The sequence below is a fragment of the Schistocerca serialis genome, chromosome 3 (genome assembly GCF_023864345.2).
Source record: "Schistocerca serialis cubense isolate TAMUIC-IGC-003099 chromosome 3, iqSchSeri2.2, whole genome shotgun sequence".
Taxonomy (NCBI): Eukaryota; Metazoa; Arthropoda; class Insecta; order Orthoptera; family Acrididae; genus Schistocerca; species Schistocerca serialis.
The window spans coordinates 461,160,364-461,181,810 of record NC_064640.1 but is presented as its reverse complement, the minus strand read 5'-3'; the positions used below and the strand labels follow the sequence as shown (position 1 = coordinate 461,181,810).

At 42.1% G+C, this 21,447-nt stretch overlaps 1 protein-coding gene across 7 annotated transcripts in view; it reads left to right on the top strand.

Annotated features, from left to right (window-relative positions):
- The window catches only part of LOC126470365 (thrombospondin type-1 domain-containing protein 7A-like), a 1,214,159-nt gene that overhangs the window by 1,069,972 nt on the left and 122,740 nt on the right, over positions 1 to 21,447 (top strand). For all 7 annotated transcript variants that reach the window (XM_050098173.1, XM_050098171.1, XM_050098172.1 and 4 more), the window contains one exon: positions 20,853 to 21,006. In XM_050098173.1, coding sequence (XP_049954130.1) covers positions 20,853 to 21,006 — 154 coding nt within the window. The remainder of the gene's footprint in view (positions 1 to 20,852; positions 21,007 to 21,447) is intronic.

The following is a 21,447-nucleotide window of genomic DNA, read 5'->3' as shown; positions in this document are numbered from 1 at the left end:
ATACAGGTCGAGCCTCTCTCCCTGTGATTACGCCATTTTTGGTCCCCTTAAAAAGGCTCTGAGGGGCAAACGATTCATATCGGACGACGATGTCCAGCTGTACCTGCGGAACTAGTTAACATCACAGCCCCGGGAATTTTATGAGACGAGCAGCTCTTACATTCGAGCACATTCTAATATCGTCTGGGCTTGGACATGGAAGTGTAGAGTTTGAACTGGCTCTTTCGGTTTCTGTTGTTTCCAAATCGCTTACTACTTCTTTTCTGAGAGGTGATTCTTGCCTTGATTGCGACCTGACTTCCTGAGATAATTGCTTAATTTCGCTCTCTATGTTCTGTTTAAATTGGGAGAGCTCCTCGGCCAATGCCTTATTTGGTATAATTTCCGTCTTTTGCAGCTGCGTTATTTCTACCTGTTTCACGCGCCTCTGCAACTTCTTTAATGCACATCTACCTACCTTTGTCGTATTTTCTGTTTTCTCTAATGTTTCAGTAGCAATCCGCTTTGCACTCCTCGCTAGTAATCGCGCGTCGCTCGCGGTTCTTCTGACCTCCGCATTCTCTCGTTCTAGTTTTGTTCGGAGCGTCACCACCTCATTTTTCACTTCCCTCGTCTCATATTTTATTGACTGAATTTCGACACTAACGTTTTGAAGTTTACTTCCCATTTCGGCACTAAAGTTTTGAATTTTACTTCCCATTTCAGAGCTGACCTACTGCATTTGAGCACTAACGTTTTGGATTTTACTTCCCATTTCAGAGCGTATTTCATCATTCCCCTTTTTTATTTGCTCTCCCAGTTCAGCGCTGACCTTTTGAACTTTATTTCCCATTTCTGAGCTGAGCTTCTGAACATTACTCTTCAGTTCTTTTAGGTGTGCAAGGCTGTCCAACACACCTGTGCTCTCTAAATCTTCTCTCCTATTGCGACTTTCTCTTCCTCTACTCTTAGGAGATCTTCTCCCCTTTTCCTTTTCCATTTCTTGGTATTCAAGGAAGCCATCATTGCGCGCGCCTGGTATGCTGCCTCGTGAGGATGTCACTGTCGGCGATCTACCACGATTCTTAGTTATTCTGCATTCACTTGGACTCCCTGCATTATATGCCCGTATCTTCAGGATTGCCTCAGTATGTCACTGTTCCCCCATCTTCGCTATCAGATTGCCCACCACGGGCTTGACTGTGTCTTGGATCGGTATTCTTCTCACCTGTGCCTTGTGCTGCTAACATAGCTAACTCTCATCCCATAGGCTCTCTTGACTACCCCGTGTACCTGCCATTTCTATATTGTTTCAACTCATGCTCCGTTGTGCTACTAAGTGCGCTTTCGCCGTAGTTAACATGGACTGATCCCCGATAACAATTCTCTCTTAAAATACACTCAATTTACAATACTCGCATCCATTATGTAACAGCACATAAGATAAATACCTACAACAAAGAAGCTAATTTAATGGCAATGTCGTGAACGAGCAGCGTCATTACAATACAACAAAATACACTGACACATTACATAATTTAAATCAATAAATTGCAGCCAGTAAGCTGAAGCGCAACGCCTCTGAAAAGAAACCCAATAAAATACACAAAGATTATTTTTAATTTCATCACATGAATTTACCGCTGCAAACTATACACGCAGGCTGGTGATCACTATCAATAACACCTAAGCATTATAAATGGGAAAATTTTTTTTATAAATTTCTGAGGTTTCAAACCACTTTATGACTACTATCAGAAGACTCTAAATAGGATCCTGGCAGGGTCACCATATCCAAGATGCTACTACAGGCGGGTGTAAAATGAATGTGCACAATGGAAAATAATAAACGCTAAAATGAAGATTTGGCCCTGTCTGACTACCCCCTGAAGCAGATCTTAGAATCTCTTGATTCTATAAATTACAATATAAACATAAATGAATGATGAAGGCAACTAATACTACTAAATGATAAACTTTGTTCCTGATTATATATTTATTGTAGATTAAAAAACCTTTATATTACAAAGTTTACATTTCCTAAGTAAAATTACTAATCAATTGCCCAACTCTGCCCCTTATTATGACTGTGCGATCTAATATCAATAACGCAAAATGACAGACATCATCCACGTACCAAACACTAGAAGACATTACTTTTAAAGATGAACTACGGTGGTGTGGATCCTCAGTGGAAATAAACTAACGTGATCACAGCTGTTTAGCTTTTATAGCCCTAATTAGCCGAAGCAATTTGCAATATCACCGTAAGTACTGCGTCCAGTGCGTCGAAGTGATGGTTCTCGTACTCGTCTGCGACGATGGAAAAACTCCAGCCACAAATAAACTCTTTCAAACACTGGGACGGCAGAAGGCGGTCCTCCGACTAACATACTCTAATACTGTTTTCTCCACTCTGTGTTCTACAGACGGGAAACGCGAACTCCCAGCCACAAGGACGGAGTTCAGATAACGTCTCAACGTAAGTATAGGCAGAAGAAGTGCTCTCAATTACTGAACGCTGTGTACTAAAAACGACTTCCAACCAGGATGTGAAGTCAAGAATAGTATAGGTTCGCAACAGGACAGTGCGTAACCGTTCTAACTATAAACTCTCTTGAGAGCAAAGACAGCAAGTCCGTCTGTATCAACAAAGCTTATATCGAGCGATTGTCACACACGGGCGCTCACAACAGAAGACCTCGTCTCTCCACTGCTGGCTTCCCAGCAAGGCTCAGCTCCCCACTAACGTAATTCCGAAGACGAATCATATTCCCGAAGCCACTGAATATTCTCCCTCTATACAGATTCTTCCGAACGCCGACCAACAATATTTTAGTCTTTAGTCGTCCAGCGCAGAAAGTTTGCGCGGAAAAACCAATACTCGTACAATGGTACGCTTCTGAATAAAAATCCTTGGCAATAACCCAGCCTGCGTGGTTTCCGAGGTGCCGCTTCTTCGTTCCCCTCACCTGCGTCCAAAATTTGCAGAATTCGGAAGTATTATCCGGTTATCCTTCCGGCCCTACTACAATAGCGACCGCCCGTCACCCTATTGCGCCCCAGAGCTCAGATGCTACGACGTCCGTCTAGCTACTTCCTCTGTTCAAGCAGGACCAACACCTGCGCGAGCCTTCCACCCAGAGCTTGAGTTCTGCCTGCCATTTCATTTCCACTGTCGTTACAACCTCTACTAGTATGATAATAGAGACACTCCGTCACCTTTCATGCAATAAGCGTTACCAATTATTTACAAGGCGTACGTGACAATTCATATATACGATGTACAACTTATCAAATTATACCTAATTGTGGTTGTAGTTCACGGCAAAGTATGAAGATGAGTGCTTGTAAGGTGCGAAATTATCGCCACCTTACAATGAGACAGCCATTCACCGCCTTGTGTCACAGTGGGACAAGTGTCTCAACAGCCACGGTCAATACTACCAACATACAGGTACTGGTTTCTGTAATTATGCCTCCGGCTCGTTTCTTTTTGAACGCCCCTTGTCTATTTGCAGAAATTTATGGTCTTTGTTGGTAGTGGTAATAATGATTCCATGTTGTGGTAGATTTGGCCTTGTATGGAAAATATATAATCGATTTCATCTCTGTCAGTGTTGATCGAAGTGACAACGTAAGAAATGATTTGGAAGCAGGCGTTGACGCTTTTATATTTTGAAGGAAGTGTTTTGATTCTTGAGTTTCCCCCGTCATGTAATGTAAAAAATTCTGTGGAGGTGGTTCCAGTGGTAGTAATCGAATTTTTCCATTTATGTAACAAAATCCTGTTGTTTCTCTACTGCAAAATTGGCAGATGTTATCCCTTTTTCCGATTACGATGTGTTTGTGTTTGTTATATTTTTTCGTCGGGTCGTGGCGGAATGCTTCATTTCTTAGGCTGCACCGCTTACATGTCCTCGCCGGCGCTTCTTGTACGGTGATATTTTCATGGCTAGTTTATTATAAGATTGTGTCACAATTCTTGATTTTTCAATCCGTTCATGTAGTTGTTTTTTTGTTTCTCTGCTTCTCACAGTGGTCATTGTTGTTCGTTGATAACTTAAAAATGCTTCGCGCTCTTCGTCTGTTTCGCTTTTTCTCTGTGCTTTTTGTTTTTGCCGTTTTGCTTCAGAATTGGTATGATATCCTACTCTTTACGTTTGGGCATTGCCTACAATATATATCAAAACAGCTTTTTATTAACAAATACGCTAAGTACGCTTTCCGCATATTTCACAATACATTTTCAATTAACGTTCAGTCATTGTATCACTTTGACTACTCACAATGCGCTGTTTGTTTTTATTCACTCACTGCACTACTTTTTCGGTTCCTCTATTCGTCACTGATAAGAAACTGATGTTCGAACCGACGTCTGGTACTGCTTCATATACTCCTACCAATGGGTAGCCCCACCAGTGGCGAATTGCAGAAGATACAAAAGAAAAAGCCTTGGAATGGTTCACAATGTACCCAAAAACATTCTACAACATTCGAGAGCGTTCTGGAATGTTCCACAATGATATGGGATGTTCTGGGATGTTCCCGAACATTCTGGAATGTTCCAGAACGTTCCAGACTATTCCCAAACATTCCAGAACACCTCGGATCATTGTGGAACATTCCGGAACATTCTGGAATGTTCTTGAATACTCTCGAATGTTGTATAATATTTTCGAATACTTGCGAATGTTCTGGAATATTCTATAAATTTCAATAGGGAAAAACCTCACAGCCCTTAGATCTTCAAAAGCACGTCCTTCAGGAAAAACGAGTACTTTCTTCACGTATGGGGATAGAGGGCTACCACGCCATGCAACTCTCTTGATCGTACCGGGACTCGTTTCTGAGTTTTAAAGGCACGCAAATTGTACCCTTACTTTAATAACATATATTGATTAGAACAATGCATTATTCAGTGTTAAGTTATTGTGTCTTTTATATCGTCACAGAAAATAAATTGCATTTTATAAGCATTGAAAATTAGTTATCGCGTAACTGCTGCACTTTTACGCAACCAAAGCAATTACTTTTGATCAAGTACAGTTTACTTGCACAAACATAAAAAATATATATAATTATTGTTGTTAGTCTCTACTCAATAGAACGCTTTTCATCATGATCTAAGGCAAGAGTTTCCTGTTATTATTGATGAATGCGAAAGTTGTTTTATACAAGTTCGACGAAGTATTGAAGCGATATTTGACTTATTTTTGTTTCGTGTATTTTCTTTATTTTACTTTTTTGTTGGGGAAATTGCGGTTACCAGCGCTATATGATAAATTTGTATTGTTTTCTTTATTTTTACTACAGTATCCCCCTGTTTCACGTTACAGATCAACAATTTTCGTATAAAACTTGTGTTAAACATGGACAGTTTACGTTTTGCTATAAATATTGCTTATTCTTAAGTAACAAACAGGATGCTAACTATTTAGGACCAAAATGTTCCGTAGGTTACCCGGCCCTTTCTGTATCCTCACTCAGTTTCTATACTGTTCACCGATTCTTGTTTCTAGGGGAATCTAGTAAGACACTGACCGTATACGTAACTAACGCGATCGTTATGAGGTAACACCCGATGGGTATGCAACACACCCAGTTTTCAGGTGATGGAGCTATGACCGTAACTGTCCGCCACGGTAGCTCAGTGGAGCCGGCACGGCGGTTGGGTTAGAGATTTCCGCCGCTCAGAGACTGAGTGTTTGTGTCGTCTTCATCACCATCATTTCATTCACATCGACGAGCAAGTCGCTTAAGTGGCGTCGCCTCAAAAGGCGATCAGGTCTACCCGCCGGGAGGCCCTCGCCACACAACATTCTGTTTCACCTTAACTGACCGAAGTTACTGCGAAAACTACCGTAGTCTAGATTTACTTATCCTAGTCTATGTTAGCCTAAGATGGTTTACAACTCTAGACATGACGTCTTAATTTATTATTTCCTCATACTGACTGTATTCGCAACACAGTTTACAGATAGTATTCACATACAGGGATACCAGGGATACCACTGAGTGTACTTGCAACATTATATCATTGCACGACACATAGGTCAAGAGATATGGCAGCATAGAAATTTAGAAGCGTGAAAAACGAGCTACTGCTTAAAATGGCGCGCTGTAAAACTTCAACATCGAGAATGACGTTTTAATTTATTACTTCTTTATTACTAACTCCATTCGTAATCCAATTTGCAGACAGCATGTACATATATCATTGAATGTACCTGGAAAATTATTACATTATACAATACATAGTGCAGGACATATGACGTCACGTATACTGAGATAAGTGAGAAATTTGCTTTTGTTTAAAATGGAGCGCAAATTACCCATACTATATTCATCCAGTGCTTCATAATAAGAGCACTTAGCGACTTCCAACAAACTTTAAGAAATTTCAAACCTTCTATAGAACACTTCTCGCTTATTTGCTTAAAGTCAAATATATAATACATTAACTCATTTGTAAAGTAACTGGAAGTTGAAGCTGTTTTAAATATGCGACTTCGATTCAGTTTCGAACTGGAGGTTTACTGGTTGAAGCTATCAATTCCTGCTCTCATCTGTTCCGGAAAACCCGCACATCTTGTTATCTCCTTGACAAGTATATGTGATCATTGTTCATCAGACCTGTACTGAGAACTATGGATCACATGAAGTGAGACTGCATGGTTCGGATGGATGGATCAGTCTGCATGTATTGGAGTAATATTACACCTTATTCAATTGCTTGATGAGGAGAGGTACTCGTAATTTAAAGGTTTGAGCTCCACAAGCTGTTTTACGTTCTTTGAGTAATATCTGTCACTAGCTGAGAAATCTGTTGTTGCCCAGAGATTTATTTGTCCCAATGTTCTATTAGTCTATGTCCTGCTCCCTCCTCTCTCTGCCACTTCATCCTCTCTCCTCTCTCAGTACAACCCCTCCTCTCCCTCTCTTCCATCTCCTCCCCCTCTCTCTATCTCCCCCCCCCCCCCCCCCGCTTCTCTCTGTCCATCTCCTCCAGCCCCCAGCCCCTCCAAGGTAAGTAATATGTGTAGCAAATTAAGCTCAAGTCGTTCAAGGGTCTTGGAGGGAGATATTCAACAAATGCGAAGCTGACATTTATTTCACACATACACTGATAAGCCAAAACATTATGACCACTGCCCATCGCAACGTTGGATGCCTCCTGGTGGCGCTGCGGGCACGTGACGCGGTAATAAAAGTATGTAAGCGGAGCAGACACGGACGGGGGATCACCCTAGCGAAGATATGTGCTGCAAATGGGGATATCCATTGAGATAAGCGACTTTGACAAAGGGCAGATTATTTTTACCCAGAGCCTGTGAACAAGTATCTCCGAGACGGCGAAGCTTGTTAACTGTTCTCGTGCCACTCTCGTCAGCATCTATGAAAAGAGGTAGAAGAACAGTCAAACTATCACTAGGCACTAAATCATTGGACGTCCACGGCTCTTCACAGAAAGTGGGTTTCGAAGGCTTGTCTGCTCTGTAAAGTAGGATAGATGGTAATCTGTAGCATCTCTGCCGAAAGAGCACAATGCTGGTGCACGCACAAGTGTTTGGGAACACACCATCCATCGTACATTGTAGAACATGGGGCTCCGCAGCAGACCAATCCTACATGTTTACGTATTGACCCAACGACATAGTGTATTACAATTGCAGTGGACACGGAACCATCTCCTGAACTGTGTGTCATACAATGATCTAATTTTTCAGGTGCGTTCAATGGTATATGTGCGTACTCTTAGCAACATTAAGCTACGGTTAATAAATTAAAACGACATGCCTGATACGGCAGTTTTACTGCATGAACAGCGAAAAATTTAGTAACCGATAAACTTATTTCCTTTTGTCATTTTGTGGGAGGGGTGTCATCGAGAGAAAGTTATATAAAGGCCTGAAATTATGTGTAAAATTTGTTGCAAGTCACTAAGTATTCTCATTCTCAAATGTTCAAATGTGGGTGAATGCCTAATGGACCAAACTGCTGAGGTCATCAGTCCCTAGACTTACAGACTACTTACGCTAACTTAAACTAACTTATGCTAAGAACACCACACACACCCATGCCCGACGGAGGACTCGAACCTCCGGCGGGAGGGACCGTGCAATCCGTGACATGGGGCCTCAAACCCCTTGGCCACTCCGTGTGGCATTCTCAAATACTGGTTGAATATGGTCTGAGTATTTGCGCACAGTGCGTTAAATTGACCCCCATTCCATCACTTCGAGTGGTAGGTGGTTCATATCCTTATAGTGCTCTTTCCAGATAGCAAGTGATATGTATACCAAGAATGGTTGAAATCAATCCAGCATTGTAGTGCAGCGCAGCCTACACATCAGGACCTGGAAAACCGCTTCTTAGCCCTTATTTGTAGGCTGTCCTGCAAAGCAGGTCGATAAGGCACACCCGTACTACACCCACACAACACACTTGTCATGCCAGATCCAGTCAGACACTCAAATTCATAAATAGAAACATACACTCTGCTTTATACACATACTAGACATTTACCCATGTCTTTACTTGTCTGTCGGTTCAACTAATTTGCTGCACAGATCCCCACCTTAATACTGCTCATTTTGTTAGAATTGTTCGAGGAGACTAAGTATATTAAAAAACTTGTCACAATGTCCATAAAAATAGCAAACGAAATAATTAGCGTGCAGCGACTCTGAGGTAACTCCTGACTAACTTACATACGAGAGTTGGAACTTTAATAGCTATTTATTTACAGCTCGTACAAAATTAATACATGTTTCAAAGTTTTACTGGCCTTCAAAGTAGTCACCAGCATTGTGTACAACCCGTTGCCAGCGATGTTACTGATTTGTTTGACTGATGGGACTGTTAAGTGCTATACCATCTACTGCACTCCCCTAACTTAAGCCCTCGTAAGTTCAACTCGATTTCTAAACTGAAGGAAAGACTTCACGGCATTCACTTCAGAACTTCTACAAATTCGTCGGGCAATAGACTGCGCTGCTCGAACTGTCAACACAACTGGCACTGCTAAGTGTATCCAACGACCTCCACATCGCTAGCAACGGGAATACAAAATGTTGGTGACTACTTTGAAGGTCAGTAAAACTTTGAAACTCGTACCTAGTTTGTACGAGCTGTAAATAATAGTTGCCGCCGGCCGGGGTGGCCGAGCGGTTCTAGGCGCTACAGTCTGGAACCGATGGACCGCTACGGTCGCAGGTTCGAATCCTGCCTCGGGCATGGATGTGTGTTATGTCCTTAGGTTAGTTAGGTTTAAGTAGTTCTACGTTCTAGGGGACTGATGACCTCAGAAGTTAAGTCCGATAATGCTCAGAGCCAAATAGTTGCCACTATTAAAGTTCCAACTCTCGTATAATGAAATTGATATAACTCGCTTTAGAATCCAGAATCATGTCAGTGTCATATAGTCAAGCGTCACAGAGTGCCCACTGCATCTGAAACTGAGCTATTGCAATGAACTTTCCCTGTTCGGGAGCCTGCTGTGTTCCATGTCAATGGGAAGCAAGGGCAAAATGGTTACGGGTCAGTTCATAGTAGGTAGAACGCACGGGGCAAGATGGTACCGCCTAGGAAAATAACAGGAAGGAAGCTACATCTACATGTACCAACTTACTCCGCAAGCCACCGTATAGTGCACGGCGGCGGGGTACATTGTACCACTACTAGTTATTTCCTTTCCGGTTCCACTCGCAAACAGAGCGAGGAAAAAAACGACTATCTATATGTCTCCGTAAGAGCCTTAATTTCTCTTACCTTATCTTATCTTTGTGGTCCTTACGCGAAATGAACGTTGGCGGCAGTAGAATCATTATGTAGCCTGCTTCAAATTCCAGTTCTTCAATAGCGTTCGTCGAAAAGGACATCGCCTTTTCTAACCAAATTCGAGCTCACGAAGTATTTCCGTAATACTTGCATGTTTTTCGAAACTACCAGTAACAAATCTCGCAGCTTACCTCTAACTTGCTTCGATGTCCTTTAATATGACCCGGTGGGGATCCAAAACACTCTAGTAGAACTCAAGAATGGGTCGCACTGGTATTCTATACGCAGTGTCCTTTACAGGTCAACCACACGTACCTAAAGTTCTCCCAATAAATCGGATTCGACCACTCGCCTTCCCTGTTACAATCCTTAGATGCTCGTTCCATTTTATATTGCTTTGCCGACGTGACTGTCAGGCAGCGCACTACTGATACTGTGGTCAAACATTACGGTGGTTCTTTTCCTATTCATTTGCGTTAACTTAGATTTGCGTTCGAGAGGAAGGTGATTCAAATGCTCATCCGGCCATTCAGATTTCTATTTTCCATGATTTCCATAAGCAGTATAAGCTAAATGTCTGTGTTACTGTTCTTTTGAAAAGGGCACGGCCGACTTCCTTCACAGTCTTTCCATAATACGATCCTGTGTTCCTCTCTAATGACCTCGTTGTCGACGGGACGTTAATCTCTTATCTTCCTTCCTTCAACATATTGAAGAGGTAGTTCTGACAGCCATTGAGAGAACAGGTTGCAACCAACTACAGATTGTGGCGGACTTTAGAAGGATAGATGCTTTCTTGTGCGCTCCGATGTCATTCTTAGATCATTCCAGCGACTGGCACGGAAGGTTGAAAAGACAAGCCTTTCTCATGGAATTTCAACGAAGCTGACAATGTTCAACATTGTCCCACAGTAGATCGTGGCATTGGTTCTAAGTCGAGTGAAAAACTTGGACCAGACACTTAGAATGTTTGTGACAACAAAGGCTACGACCTGCTAGACTTGTGTCATAATAATGGGAACATTACGGTCCCCTTAAATCAGTGTCTGCTGCCCAAGTAGCTGATTGCGTGTAAGGCGCACAAACAGTTTTTTTCTTATATTGGGCGACTTAATATCCAGTTTATATAATGATAGAAGTGTGAGACTTCGAAGAATTAGTGTGGATGCAAAAAATTCCCACTCTCAAATAAGACTGTTAAGATCTAGTGAACAACTTTCTGAAGATTTGCAATAAAGTCCCAGAGTTTGAGGCGCTGTTAAAAAGTAGTGGAACCTATATCTACATCTACATCCACGTACTTTCTCCGCAAGCCACCGTACAGTGCATGGCTGCGGGTACCACTTACCATTACTATAGTCGGCGATTGCGTTAATGGGCTGTGGCCGCGCAACTCACATGGAATATTGCACTGTAAACCCTGCTGGAAGTGCAGAGACAGCAGCTACACTATTTCGTGCACCTTGGCAACAGACCGGCTCACCTGAATTTGCCTCACGTTTGAAGAAAGAGCACACTTTAAAAATAAGATCCTTTGCCTGTTTGTGAAACACTTGGCACCTTCTACGTGTTTCACCCACTATGAGTAAACTCAAAGATCACACAGAATACCACAGAAATCAGTCAATCGTAGTTTCGCGCACGTAAAACACGATAGAACGCTCAAATATGACCTAAGTTTACACAATACGGAATGCGGAAACAGACTGAGTGCTGATTGGCTAGCTGTGCCGCTGTCTACTGTACATTCCCGGTCCAAAAGTCGTAAACGTTGTCACGGACTATAATTATCTTCTTCCTGTTCCACTCGCAAACAGAGTGAAGGAAAAACGACTATCTGTAGGCCTATGTACGAGCCCTAATTTCTTACATCTTATCTTGGTGTTACTTACGAGAAATCAATGTTGGCGGTAGTAGAATCGATCTACAGTCGACCTCAAACACAGATTCTCTAAATTTCCGCAGTGGTGCCTCGCGAAAAGACCGTCGCATTCCCTCCACGGATTCCCATTTGAGTTCACGAAGCATCTTCGTAATACTTGCGTGCTGATCGAATATAGCAGTAACAAATCCAGCAGCATGCCTCTAAATTGTTTCGATGTCTTCCTTTAATCCGACATGGAGGGGATCCCAAAAATTTGACCAATACTCAAGAACGGGTAACACTAGCGTTCTATACGCCATCTCCTTCATAAATGAGCTACACTTTCCTAAAATTCTCCCAACAACACGAAGTGGAGCGTTCGTCTTCCCGACTACCATCTAGACGTGCTCATTCCATTTCATATCGCTTTGCAGTGTTACTCCTAAATATTTAATCGAAGTGACTTATTCAAGCAGTACACCATTAATACCGTATTTGAACGTTACATTATTGTTTTCCCTACTCATCCGTGTTAACTCACAATTTTCTACATTTAGACGAAGCTGCCATTCATCACACGAACTAGAAATTCTGTCTAATTCACCCTGTATCCTCCTGCAGTCACTCACCGATGACACCTTCCCCTGCACCACAGTGTCATTTGCTTACTGTTCGTCACAGACGGTCTCTGTGACCGAGCGGTTCTAGGCGCTTCAGTCCAGAACCGCGCTGCTGCTTCGGTCGCAAGTTCGAATCCTGCCTGGGACATGGATGTGTGTGATGCCCTTAGGTTAGTTAGGCTTAAGTAGTTCTAAGTCTAGGGGACTGATGACCTCAGATGTTAGGTCCCATAGTTCTTCGAGCCATTTGAACCATTTGTCCGTCACATCATTTATGTATGCAGAGAATAACAGCTGTCCAATTACACCTTCTTGCGGCACTCCTGACGATACCCTTGTCTCTGCTGAACACTTGCCGACGAGGACAACAAAATAGGTCTTATTTCTTAAGAAGCTTTCGATCCACTCACATACCTGGGAACCTCATCCGTATGCTCGGACCTTCGTTAACAGTCTGCAGTGGGTCACCATGCCAAACGCTTTCTGGAAATCTAGGAATACGGAAAATACCTTTATACCTCCATCCATGGTTTCCTAGTTGTCATGTGAGAAAAGGGTTAGATGAGTTTCACATGTGTGATGCTTTCTAAATCCGTGTTGATTTGTAGAGAGAAGCTTTTCCGTCTCAAGAAAATTTATTATACAACACTAGGTAGGATACAGGAAGCTGTCTCATACCTGAAATAGAAAGCAGTGAAATTTTTGAGGTAAACCTAAGCGTACATCGGAAATATAGACTAATGAAAAATTAAAATAGAGGTAGCGTATTCATCATAGTTGCCAATAAACTCAGATCGACTGAGATAGAACTTGAGGCTTCTTGCATGACTGTTTGGGGTAAACTCAGTTTGAAGGGTGGGCACAAACTTATAATTGGGTCCTCTTATCGAGCATTAGATTTCACACCAGACGTACCTGAAAACTTTAGAGAAAGTCTTAGCTCGCTTGTAGTTTTCCCAATCATACTGTCATCACTGGAGGGCATTTTAATCATCCAATATCTGACTGCGATGATTGCAGTTACTTAATGGTAGACGAAAGTATACTGAACGTGTTCTTTGATAATTATTTATAGCAGTTAGATCTGAAGTCGATTCATGACGTACATATACTAGTAAAAAGGGCAACAAATAGAGAAGAGAGGAGTTAATGACATTTAGCTGCTAGTGCGCATTAATTTACATCGAATGGGGATGTTGAAAATTTGTGGCGGACTAGGATTCAAACACCGGTCTCCTGCTCACTAGGCAGATGCTCTGACCACTAAGCCATCTTTTTTTATTGTTATTCTTTGTTGCTCTCATTTTGTTCTGTATTGTTCTTTGCATTTGTTCGGCGCGGACGTCTCACGACACCCGTTCAGGGTCTTCGTTGATCCGTTCACTCAGACAAGCTGACCTACCGTACCGGCGTCATCCGAGCACAGTGGTCACCGCAACTGCACTGACTATTCTAGCACACCTGCGATCAGACCCAAATTCGCAACTGATTTCCACAAACTACTGACGTAGTTCCCCTGCCCGTTATCATCATTACTCGTCGCACTTTATCTATTCCCGTAAGAATTCATGAATGGTGTGCATCTCCACTGGCTAGTCTCGCGTTAATTATATATGTGGTGTCTGTTTTTTCGGACATGTCTAAAAAGAACAGACACTATTTTGACTCTGCAGCCACTGTGAATCAAGACACAAGGGAATTACGGACATTTACCTACTAGTAAATGTTGATTTACTCAATGGGGAAAACTGAAGATTTGTACTGGACCCAAATTCGAAACTTGGTCTCCTGGTCACTAGGCAAATGCGCTGACTACTTTGTTATCCGGACGCAGTGGTCATCGCAATTGCACGGACTACTCTGGCACACCTTCATTCAGATCCCAATTCTCAGCTTATCAACACACTACTGACACTTTGTGGCGTGGTTCATAGTGGCTGCAGGATCAAAATACTGTCTGTTTCTTTGGACATGTCCGAAAAAACGGACAGCACATATATAACTAAGGCGGGGCTGGCCAACGATCCCTTCAGTCGAGATGCATACCACGCTCGAACTCTTACGTAAGGGAATAGGCGAAACGCCGTAAGTAATTAGGATAATGGGCAGGGGCTCTCTACGTCATAGTGTGTGGCTAAGATGAGAATCTGAGTCTGATTGGGGGGGGGGGGGGGGGGTCGTGCTAGGGTAGTCCATACAGGTGCGACCTCCACTATGTCCGGAAGGCTTAGTGGTCAGAGCATCTGCCTACTGAGCAGGAGACATCAGGCAAGCACAAATTTACAACTTTCCCCATAGCTAGAAATCAATACCCATTAGCAGCTGAATGTCAGTAATTTCTTTGTATCTTGATTCATAGTGCCTGCAGGATCCAAATGGTGTCTGCTCTTCCGCACATGACCGAAAGAACAGATACCACACGGATAGCAAATAGACCTGAGCTCATTATTACTGTTGAAACTGGTATCAGTGAACATGTAACAGTTTTAGCAACAACGATTATCAATGTACAAAGGACAGCTAAAGAAAGTAGAAAAATTTACACGCTTAGTATAGTAGATAACAGATAGGTGTCTCAAATCTCAAGGGGAAATTTGAAAAATTTATCTCTGGATGGGAGTATGTGGAGGAACTATGGCTTTAAAAAAAGTTGTTGACCGATCACTGAAGAGGTATCTACAGACGTTGGACAAAAATAGGGGAACATCTCGAGAAATGCAAACTTGAACATAAATGAAGATGCTTGGTTATAAAAGGTTTTTTTCATTGTCTACTAATAACCAGGTGGAAAACTTGCATATCAGTTTGCCAAAGCAGTGCTGCTAAAATCTTTGATTTCTAATTAAAATTTCTTTAAAAACGAGTAATATTCATTTGTAAAATTTCAATTGCTTTGAAATACTGGATTATTTTAGAAACTGGGAAAATTGATTAGCACTATTTGAATAACAACGTCTACAGTTAGAAACTAGCAATAAACACATGGCATAAAAATCGATACACCATTGCAGAGACAAACTGTACCTGTTCCCGTGTGGCTGGACCTATTAGACGGTACGTGTGTTCGTGCAGTGTGTCAGACTTGTCCACACTAGGTCCATAAAGTAGTTACTCGCTGTTGTCCTCGACCAAATGGTTCAAATGGCTCTGAGCACTATGGGACTTAACATCTGAGGTCATCAGTCCCCTAGAACTTAGAACTACTTAGACCTAACGAACCTAAGGACATCACACACATCCATGCCCGAGGCAGGATTCGAACCTGCGACCGAAGCAGTCGCGCGGTTCCGGACTGAGCGCCTAGAACCGCACGGCCACCACGGCCGGCTGTCCTCGAACATCAGTAGTATTGCAGAATGGTACAGCCCCTAGTTTGGAACTACACTACTGGCCATTAAAATTGCTACACCAAGAAGAAATGCAGATTGCTACACCAAGAAGAAATGCAGATGATAAACGGGTATTTATAGGACAAATATATTATACTAGACTGACATGTGATTACATTTTCACGCAGTTTGGGTGCATAGATCCTGAGAAATCAGTAGCCAGAACAACCACCGCTGGCCGTAATAGCGGCCTTGATACGGCTGGGCATTGAGTCAAACAGAGCTTGCATGGCGTGTACAGGTACAGCTACCCATGCAGCTTCAACACGTTACCATAGTTCATCAAGAGTAGTGACTGGCGTATTGGGACGAGCCAGATACTCGGTCACCATTGACCAGCCGTTTTCAATTGGTGAGAGATCTCGAGAATGTTCTGGCCAGGGCAGCAGTCGAACATTTTCTGTATCCACAAAGACCTGTACAGGACCTGCAACATACGGTCGTGCGTTATCCTGCTGAAATGTAGGGTTTCGGAGGGATCGAATGAAGGGTAGAGCCATGGGTCATAACACATCTGAAATGTAACGTCCACTGTTCGAAGTGGCGTCAATGCGAACAAGAGGTGGCCGAGACGTGTAACCAATGGCACCCCATACCATCACGCAGGGTGATACGCCAGTATGGCGATGACGAATACACGCTTCCAATGTGTGTTCACTGCGATGTCGCCAGACACGGATGCGACCATCATGATACTGTAAACAGAACCTGGATTCATCCGAAAAAATGACGTTCTGCCATTCGTGCACCCAAGTTCGTCGTTGAGTACACCATCGCAGGCGCTCCTGTCTGTGATGCAGCGTCAAGGGTAACTGCAGCCATGGTCTCCGAGCTGATAGTCCATGCTGCTGCAAACGTCGTCGAACTGTTAGTGCAGATGGTTGTTGTCTTGCAAAGGTCCCCATCTGTTGACTCAGGGATCGAGACGTGAGTGCACGATCCGTTAAAGCCATGCCTGTCATCTCGACTGCTAGTGATACGAGGCCATTGGGATCCAGCACGGCATTCCGTATTACCCTCCTGAACCCACCGATTCCATATTCTGCTAACAGTCATTGGATCTCGACCAAAGCGAGCAGCAATGTCGCGATACGATAAACCGCAATCGCATTTCTTCTCATTACACGAGGCATCACAACAACATTTCACCAGGAAACGTTGGTCAACTGCTGTTTGTGTATGAGGAATCAGTTGGAAACTTTCCTCATGTCAGCACGTTGTAGGTGTCGCCACCGGCGCCAGCCTTGTGTGAATGCTCTGAAAAGCTAATCATTTGCATATCACAGCATCTTCTTCCTGTCGGTTAAATTTCGCGTCTGTAGCACGTCATCTTAGTAGTGTAGCAATTTTAATGGCCAGTAGTGTATATTACAAAGTGCGACAGCAATGAAGTACAGTACTGCTTTAAAATATTAGAAACGGGAGCAGGTACAAGAAACTTGCGATGCCGTATAAGGGGCAGAAACATCCACGATGTTCCTTAGTAGATAAGGTCAATTTGATTGATATAATTTTGTTAACGAGCTATAAATTTGGGACAACAACTGAACCTTTAATTTTGTTGTTCCAGGATGAAAAATTGACAACATCCAAAACTGAGCCGGCCGACGTGGACGAGCGATTCTAGGCCTTCAGTCTGGAACCGCGCGACCGCTACGGTCGCAGGTTCGAATCCTGCCTCGGGCATGGATGTGTGTGATGTCAAAAATGGTTCAAATGGCTCTGAGCACTATGCGACTTAACTTCTGAGGTCATCAATCGCCTAGAACTTAGAACTAATTAAACCTAACTAACCTAAGGACATCACACACATCCATGCCCGAGGCAGGATTCGAACCTGCGACCGTAGCGGTCGCTCGGTTCCGGACTGTAGCGCCTTGAACCGCACGGCCACTCCGGCCGGCTGTGTGATGTCCTTGGGTTAGTTAGGTTTAAGTAGTTCTAAGTTCTAGGGGACTGATGACCTCAGATGTTAAGTCCCATAGTGCTCAGAGCCATTTGAAGCATTTTGAACCAAAACTGACGTTGCGGGGAAGTCATCAACTTCTGAACCTTAGGTCTTGCTATATCTGTGCCCGTCTCCTTTACCTTTGCAATCTTTTTACAGGAGTCAATGAGTGTGTTGGGACCCTTGGTGTTCGCACGTTAATGACTTGGTAGACAATGTTGATAATAGGCCTAATCTCGGCCATTTTGCCGACAATGTAACTATCTACTGGTTTCCCAGAAGAAATGGTCAATATTCAGGGATATGACGAGAACGATCATTCGAAGCAAAAAAGTTCGAGTAAACATGGGCTCTACAGTGCATATCTGAAAGGCTGTGCGTCTTCGCAACTGTGAAACGCATCTCTTCTACTGAATAAGAGCTCATAGTTTTTGCAATGAGCATTTTAGAGCCCATGTTCACGAGCCTTTTTTGATCTGAATGACCATTTTTTTCATATCCCTGACCATCCCTTCTCGGACACCCTGCATCAGGGGCGCCCATATAAAAATTTTTAGGGGAGGGGGCGACTAGACCTGAGGGTATGAAGGAATTTTTAATATTTTGGAAGAAGAGTTATGACGTGCAAGCAGCCATAAAAAAGCTCCAGTTCCGACCCTGTTAAAACCTACGTAATTCCGAATTTTAAAGCATTTCTAGAAAGAAAAACACCTGGCCACTCTAATTTTACCCTTTCCCTGAGAGAAAGGGGTGAGGGGGATGACGGACTCCTCTTCTCCCCATGTATGGGCGCCCTTCATGTACAATGAATTACTGTCCGACAAAAGATAAATAAACGTTCAGCCTGGACTTGATAAGATTACGTAGTGATGCAAAGATTGGAAAATTGCTTCAAATGTTCGGAAATGTAAATTTGTGCACTTCACAAAATGTAAAAACGTAGCATCCAATGAACACAGTATCAGTTAATCACAACCCTAATGCTGTTCTTGTGGATCAAACAAACCTGTAACCATTTTTGTTGCCATTCTTTGTGTATGTTTAACATCCCCTGTTGGTCCTGTTTAGCATAGGTTCCACAAACTTGAGCTATATTCTAGAATATGTAGCATGAGTGTTAAATAAGTACCAGTAATTTTCTTTGTAAATTAATTTCATTTTCACAGTATCATACCAATAAACTGAAGTCTGACACCTGCCTTATCTGTGAATGAGTCTATGTGGTTATTCCACTTCATATCACTACAACTGGAATAAATTATGGTCAGAGTCCAAATCTGTCTTTGGAAATATTCTAATCAATATAAGGCCCTCCACTGTCTCCAGGCCTCTTCTACACATAAGCTTTCTTACATGATTCTTATACCAAGTGTTAGCAATGATTAAATTATGCTTTGTCCACAATTCTATCAGGTTGGTTCCTCTTTGATCCCCCCCCCCCCCCTAAATCTCTGCACATATTCTCTTACTATTTTTTCTTCTCTTCCTTCTTCAACTGTTAATTTCCAGTCCCCATCACAACTAAATTTTCCTCTCCCTTAAGTATCTGAGTAATTTTTGTTCTGTCATAATACATTTTTTAAGTCTCTTCATCATCTGCAGAGTAAGCTGGTATATATACTTGTACTACTGTGGTGGGAATTGACTTCATGTCTATCCTGGCTATGATAATGCATTCACTATGCTGTTCACGATAGCTTACCCACAGTCCTATTTCCCTATTAATTATTATTTCTACTCCTGCGTTACCTATATTTGATTTTGTGTTTATAATCTGTACTTATCTGACCACAAATCCTGTTCTTCCTGACATCTGACTTAACTAAGTCTCACTGTATCTAACTTCATCCTATTCACTTTTTAAATTCTTTAACCTAGCGACCAGATTAAGGGATCTAATGTCCCGCGTTCCTACATGTATACTGCCAATCTTGTTTTACTGGTGATGATATCCTCCTAAGTAGTTCCTGCCCCAAAATTTAAATGGGGGACTATTTTACCTCCAGAATATTTTACCCAAGAGGATGCCATCATCATTCAGCCACACAGTAGAGCTGCATGCCCTAGGGGAAAAGAAATCACAGCTGTAGTTTCCTCTTGCTTTCAGCTGTTCCCACTTCTAGTACATACTATGCCATGTTAGCTAATGTTATAAGGCTAGATTAGTCAATCTTCCAGACTGTTGCCTCTGAAACTATTTAAAAGGCTGCTGCCCTTTTTCAGGAAACACAGGTTAATCTAGCCTCTCCACAGACACTCCTCCCTTGTGGTTGCACCTACTATACAGCTATCTGTATCAGGAGGCAGGCAAGCCACTATACCTAAGCAAGGTCTATGGTCCATAGAGGGGAGATTCTTCACAGATGACCCTATTGTTGATGCAGCATTGACACAGCAGAAATTTGTTGCTAAATCAAGGACTATCTGCAGATAATTAGTGCACTATACACAAACTGACAACTTTCAGCTGAAGTAATTTAATATAACCTGCACATATTGGTAGAGAAGCTCTGAACTATTTGATAAACCATTGTTCACAAGTCATTATAATCATAATGACTGCCATCTTTAGTGAATTTAAGATGGAATGACAAGATAAATATAGTTGAAGAACTTTTTCCAGGATGGCTTTCATTGGGAGCACTTGCAGAAAGTATTTAATTTACAAGTAATCTTAATGAACTTGTTGTCATCTACCTTGTTCTTGAAAACTGTTCAGTTATCTTTAATTTTTAAAGAACAAAATTAACAGATAAGAGATAGACTTTCACAAGAGAACTTTGAGATTCCACAGGGCTTTGCTCAGTGACACAAAAGATGCCAATACAGAGGTGCTGTGCATCACCAAAAGAATTGCCAAGAGTTACTAAGAAACCAGCTTCTGCATGGAATCAAAGAATGTATTAGTACCTCGCATACACACGTTTCATAATGACCATAGTGATAAAGCTAGGGAAATTCTATTTTATACTAAGGTATAGAGGCTACTGCCATTCATTTGTTCAATCACCTATGTCATTTTTCTTGTTTTACTGAAAATAATGACCTGAAATTTATATATTCTGCCTGTACTAAATACACATTTATCATACATCAGTTAATACATTGAAATAATATCCTCTTATTATGCAATGCTGAAGGCGCTTTTTGCATGCACTCTTCTGAGGATTTCCTCTGAATAATTAGGTACAGCAGCTGCAACCTCTGTATAATGTAAATGTTGTCTATGTTTCATGATGATGAGTAACACTACTGCAAATTGTTTCCAGGTGTATGAAGGTGACCGTCAATGAAGTTGCAGTGGAAGTACCTGACATCTACTGTGACCCTGTCAAGCAGCCTGCTGATGTAAATGCCTGCCATGTGGCCTGCCCAGGAGACTGTGTAGTCAGTCCTTGGTCAGACTGGTCAGAATGTGCAAAGGTCAGCATCAGCAGCATTACTATGCATGTTACGTAATTTCTGAAATATACAAGCATTTTATAAGATGTTTGAATTCAGATGACTTCCATTATTTTAAAATTCCCTGTGTCAGAAGCAGCTCTTCTATTGACAACGGCATTTTCTAGCCTCCTGTATCCAACTGCTACAAGACTAGAATTTAAAATTTCATTGTTTTACTAACTACTCCATTTAGTTTCTATCACTGAGCATTTTCAATTGTTATCAGTGAAAGTCAGGTGATGATTTTGAAGGATTTATTTTCTCAGTGGATAGGTGAGTAATATTCCTGATTTTAGCAGTTAACTGCTAATTTTTAATTCTACAGAGCATCGTGCAAACAAAATGTAATGTTAGAAGTAAATTTTCTACACCATGTGATATTCATGTTACTGTTTACTCCTGTTTCTTACATAATTTATT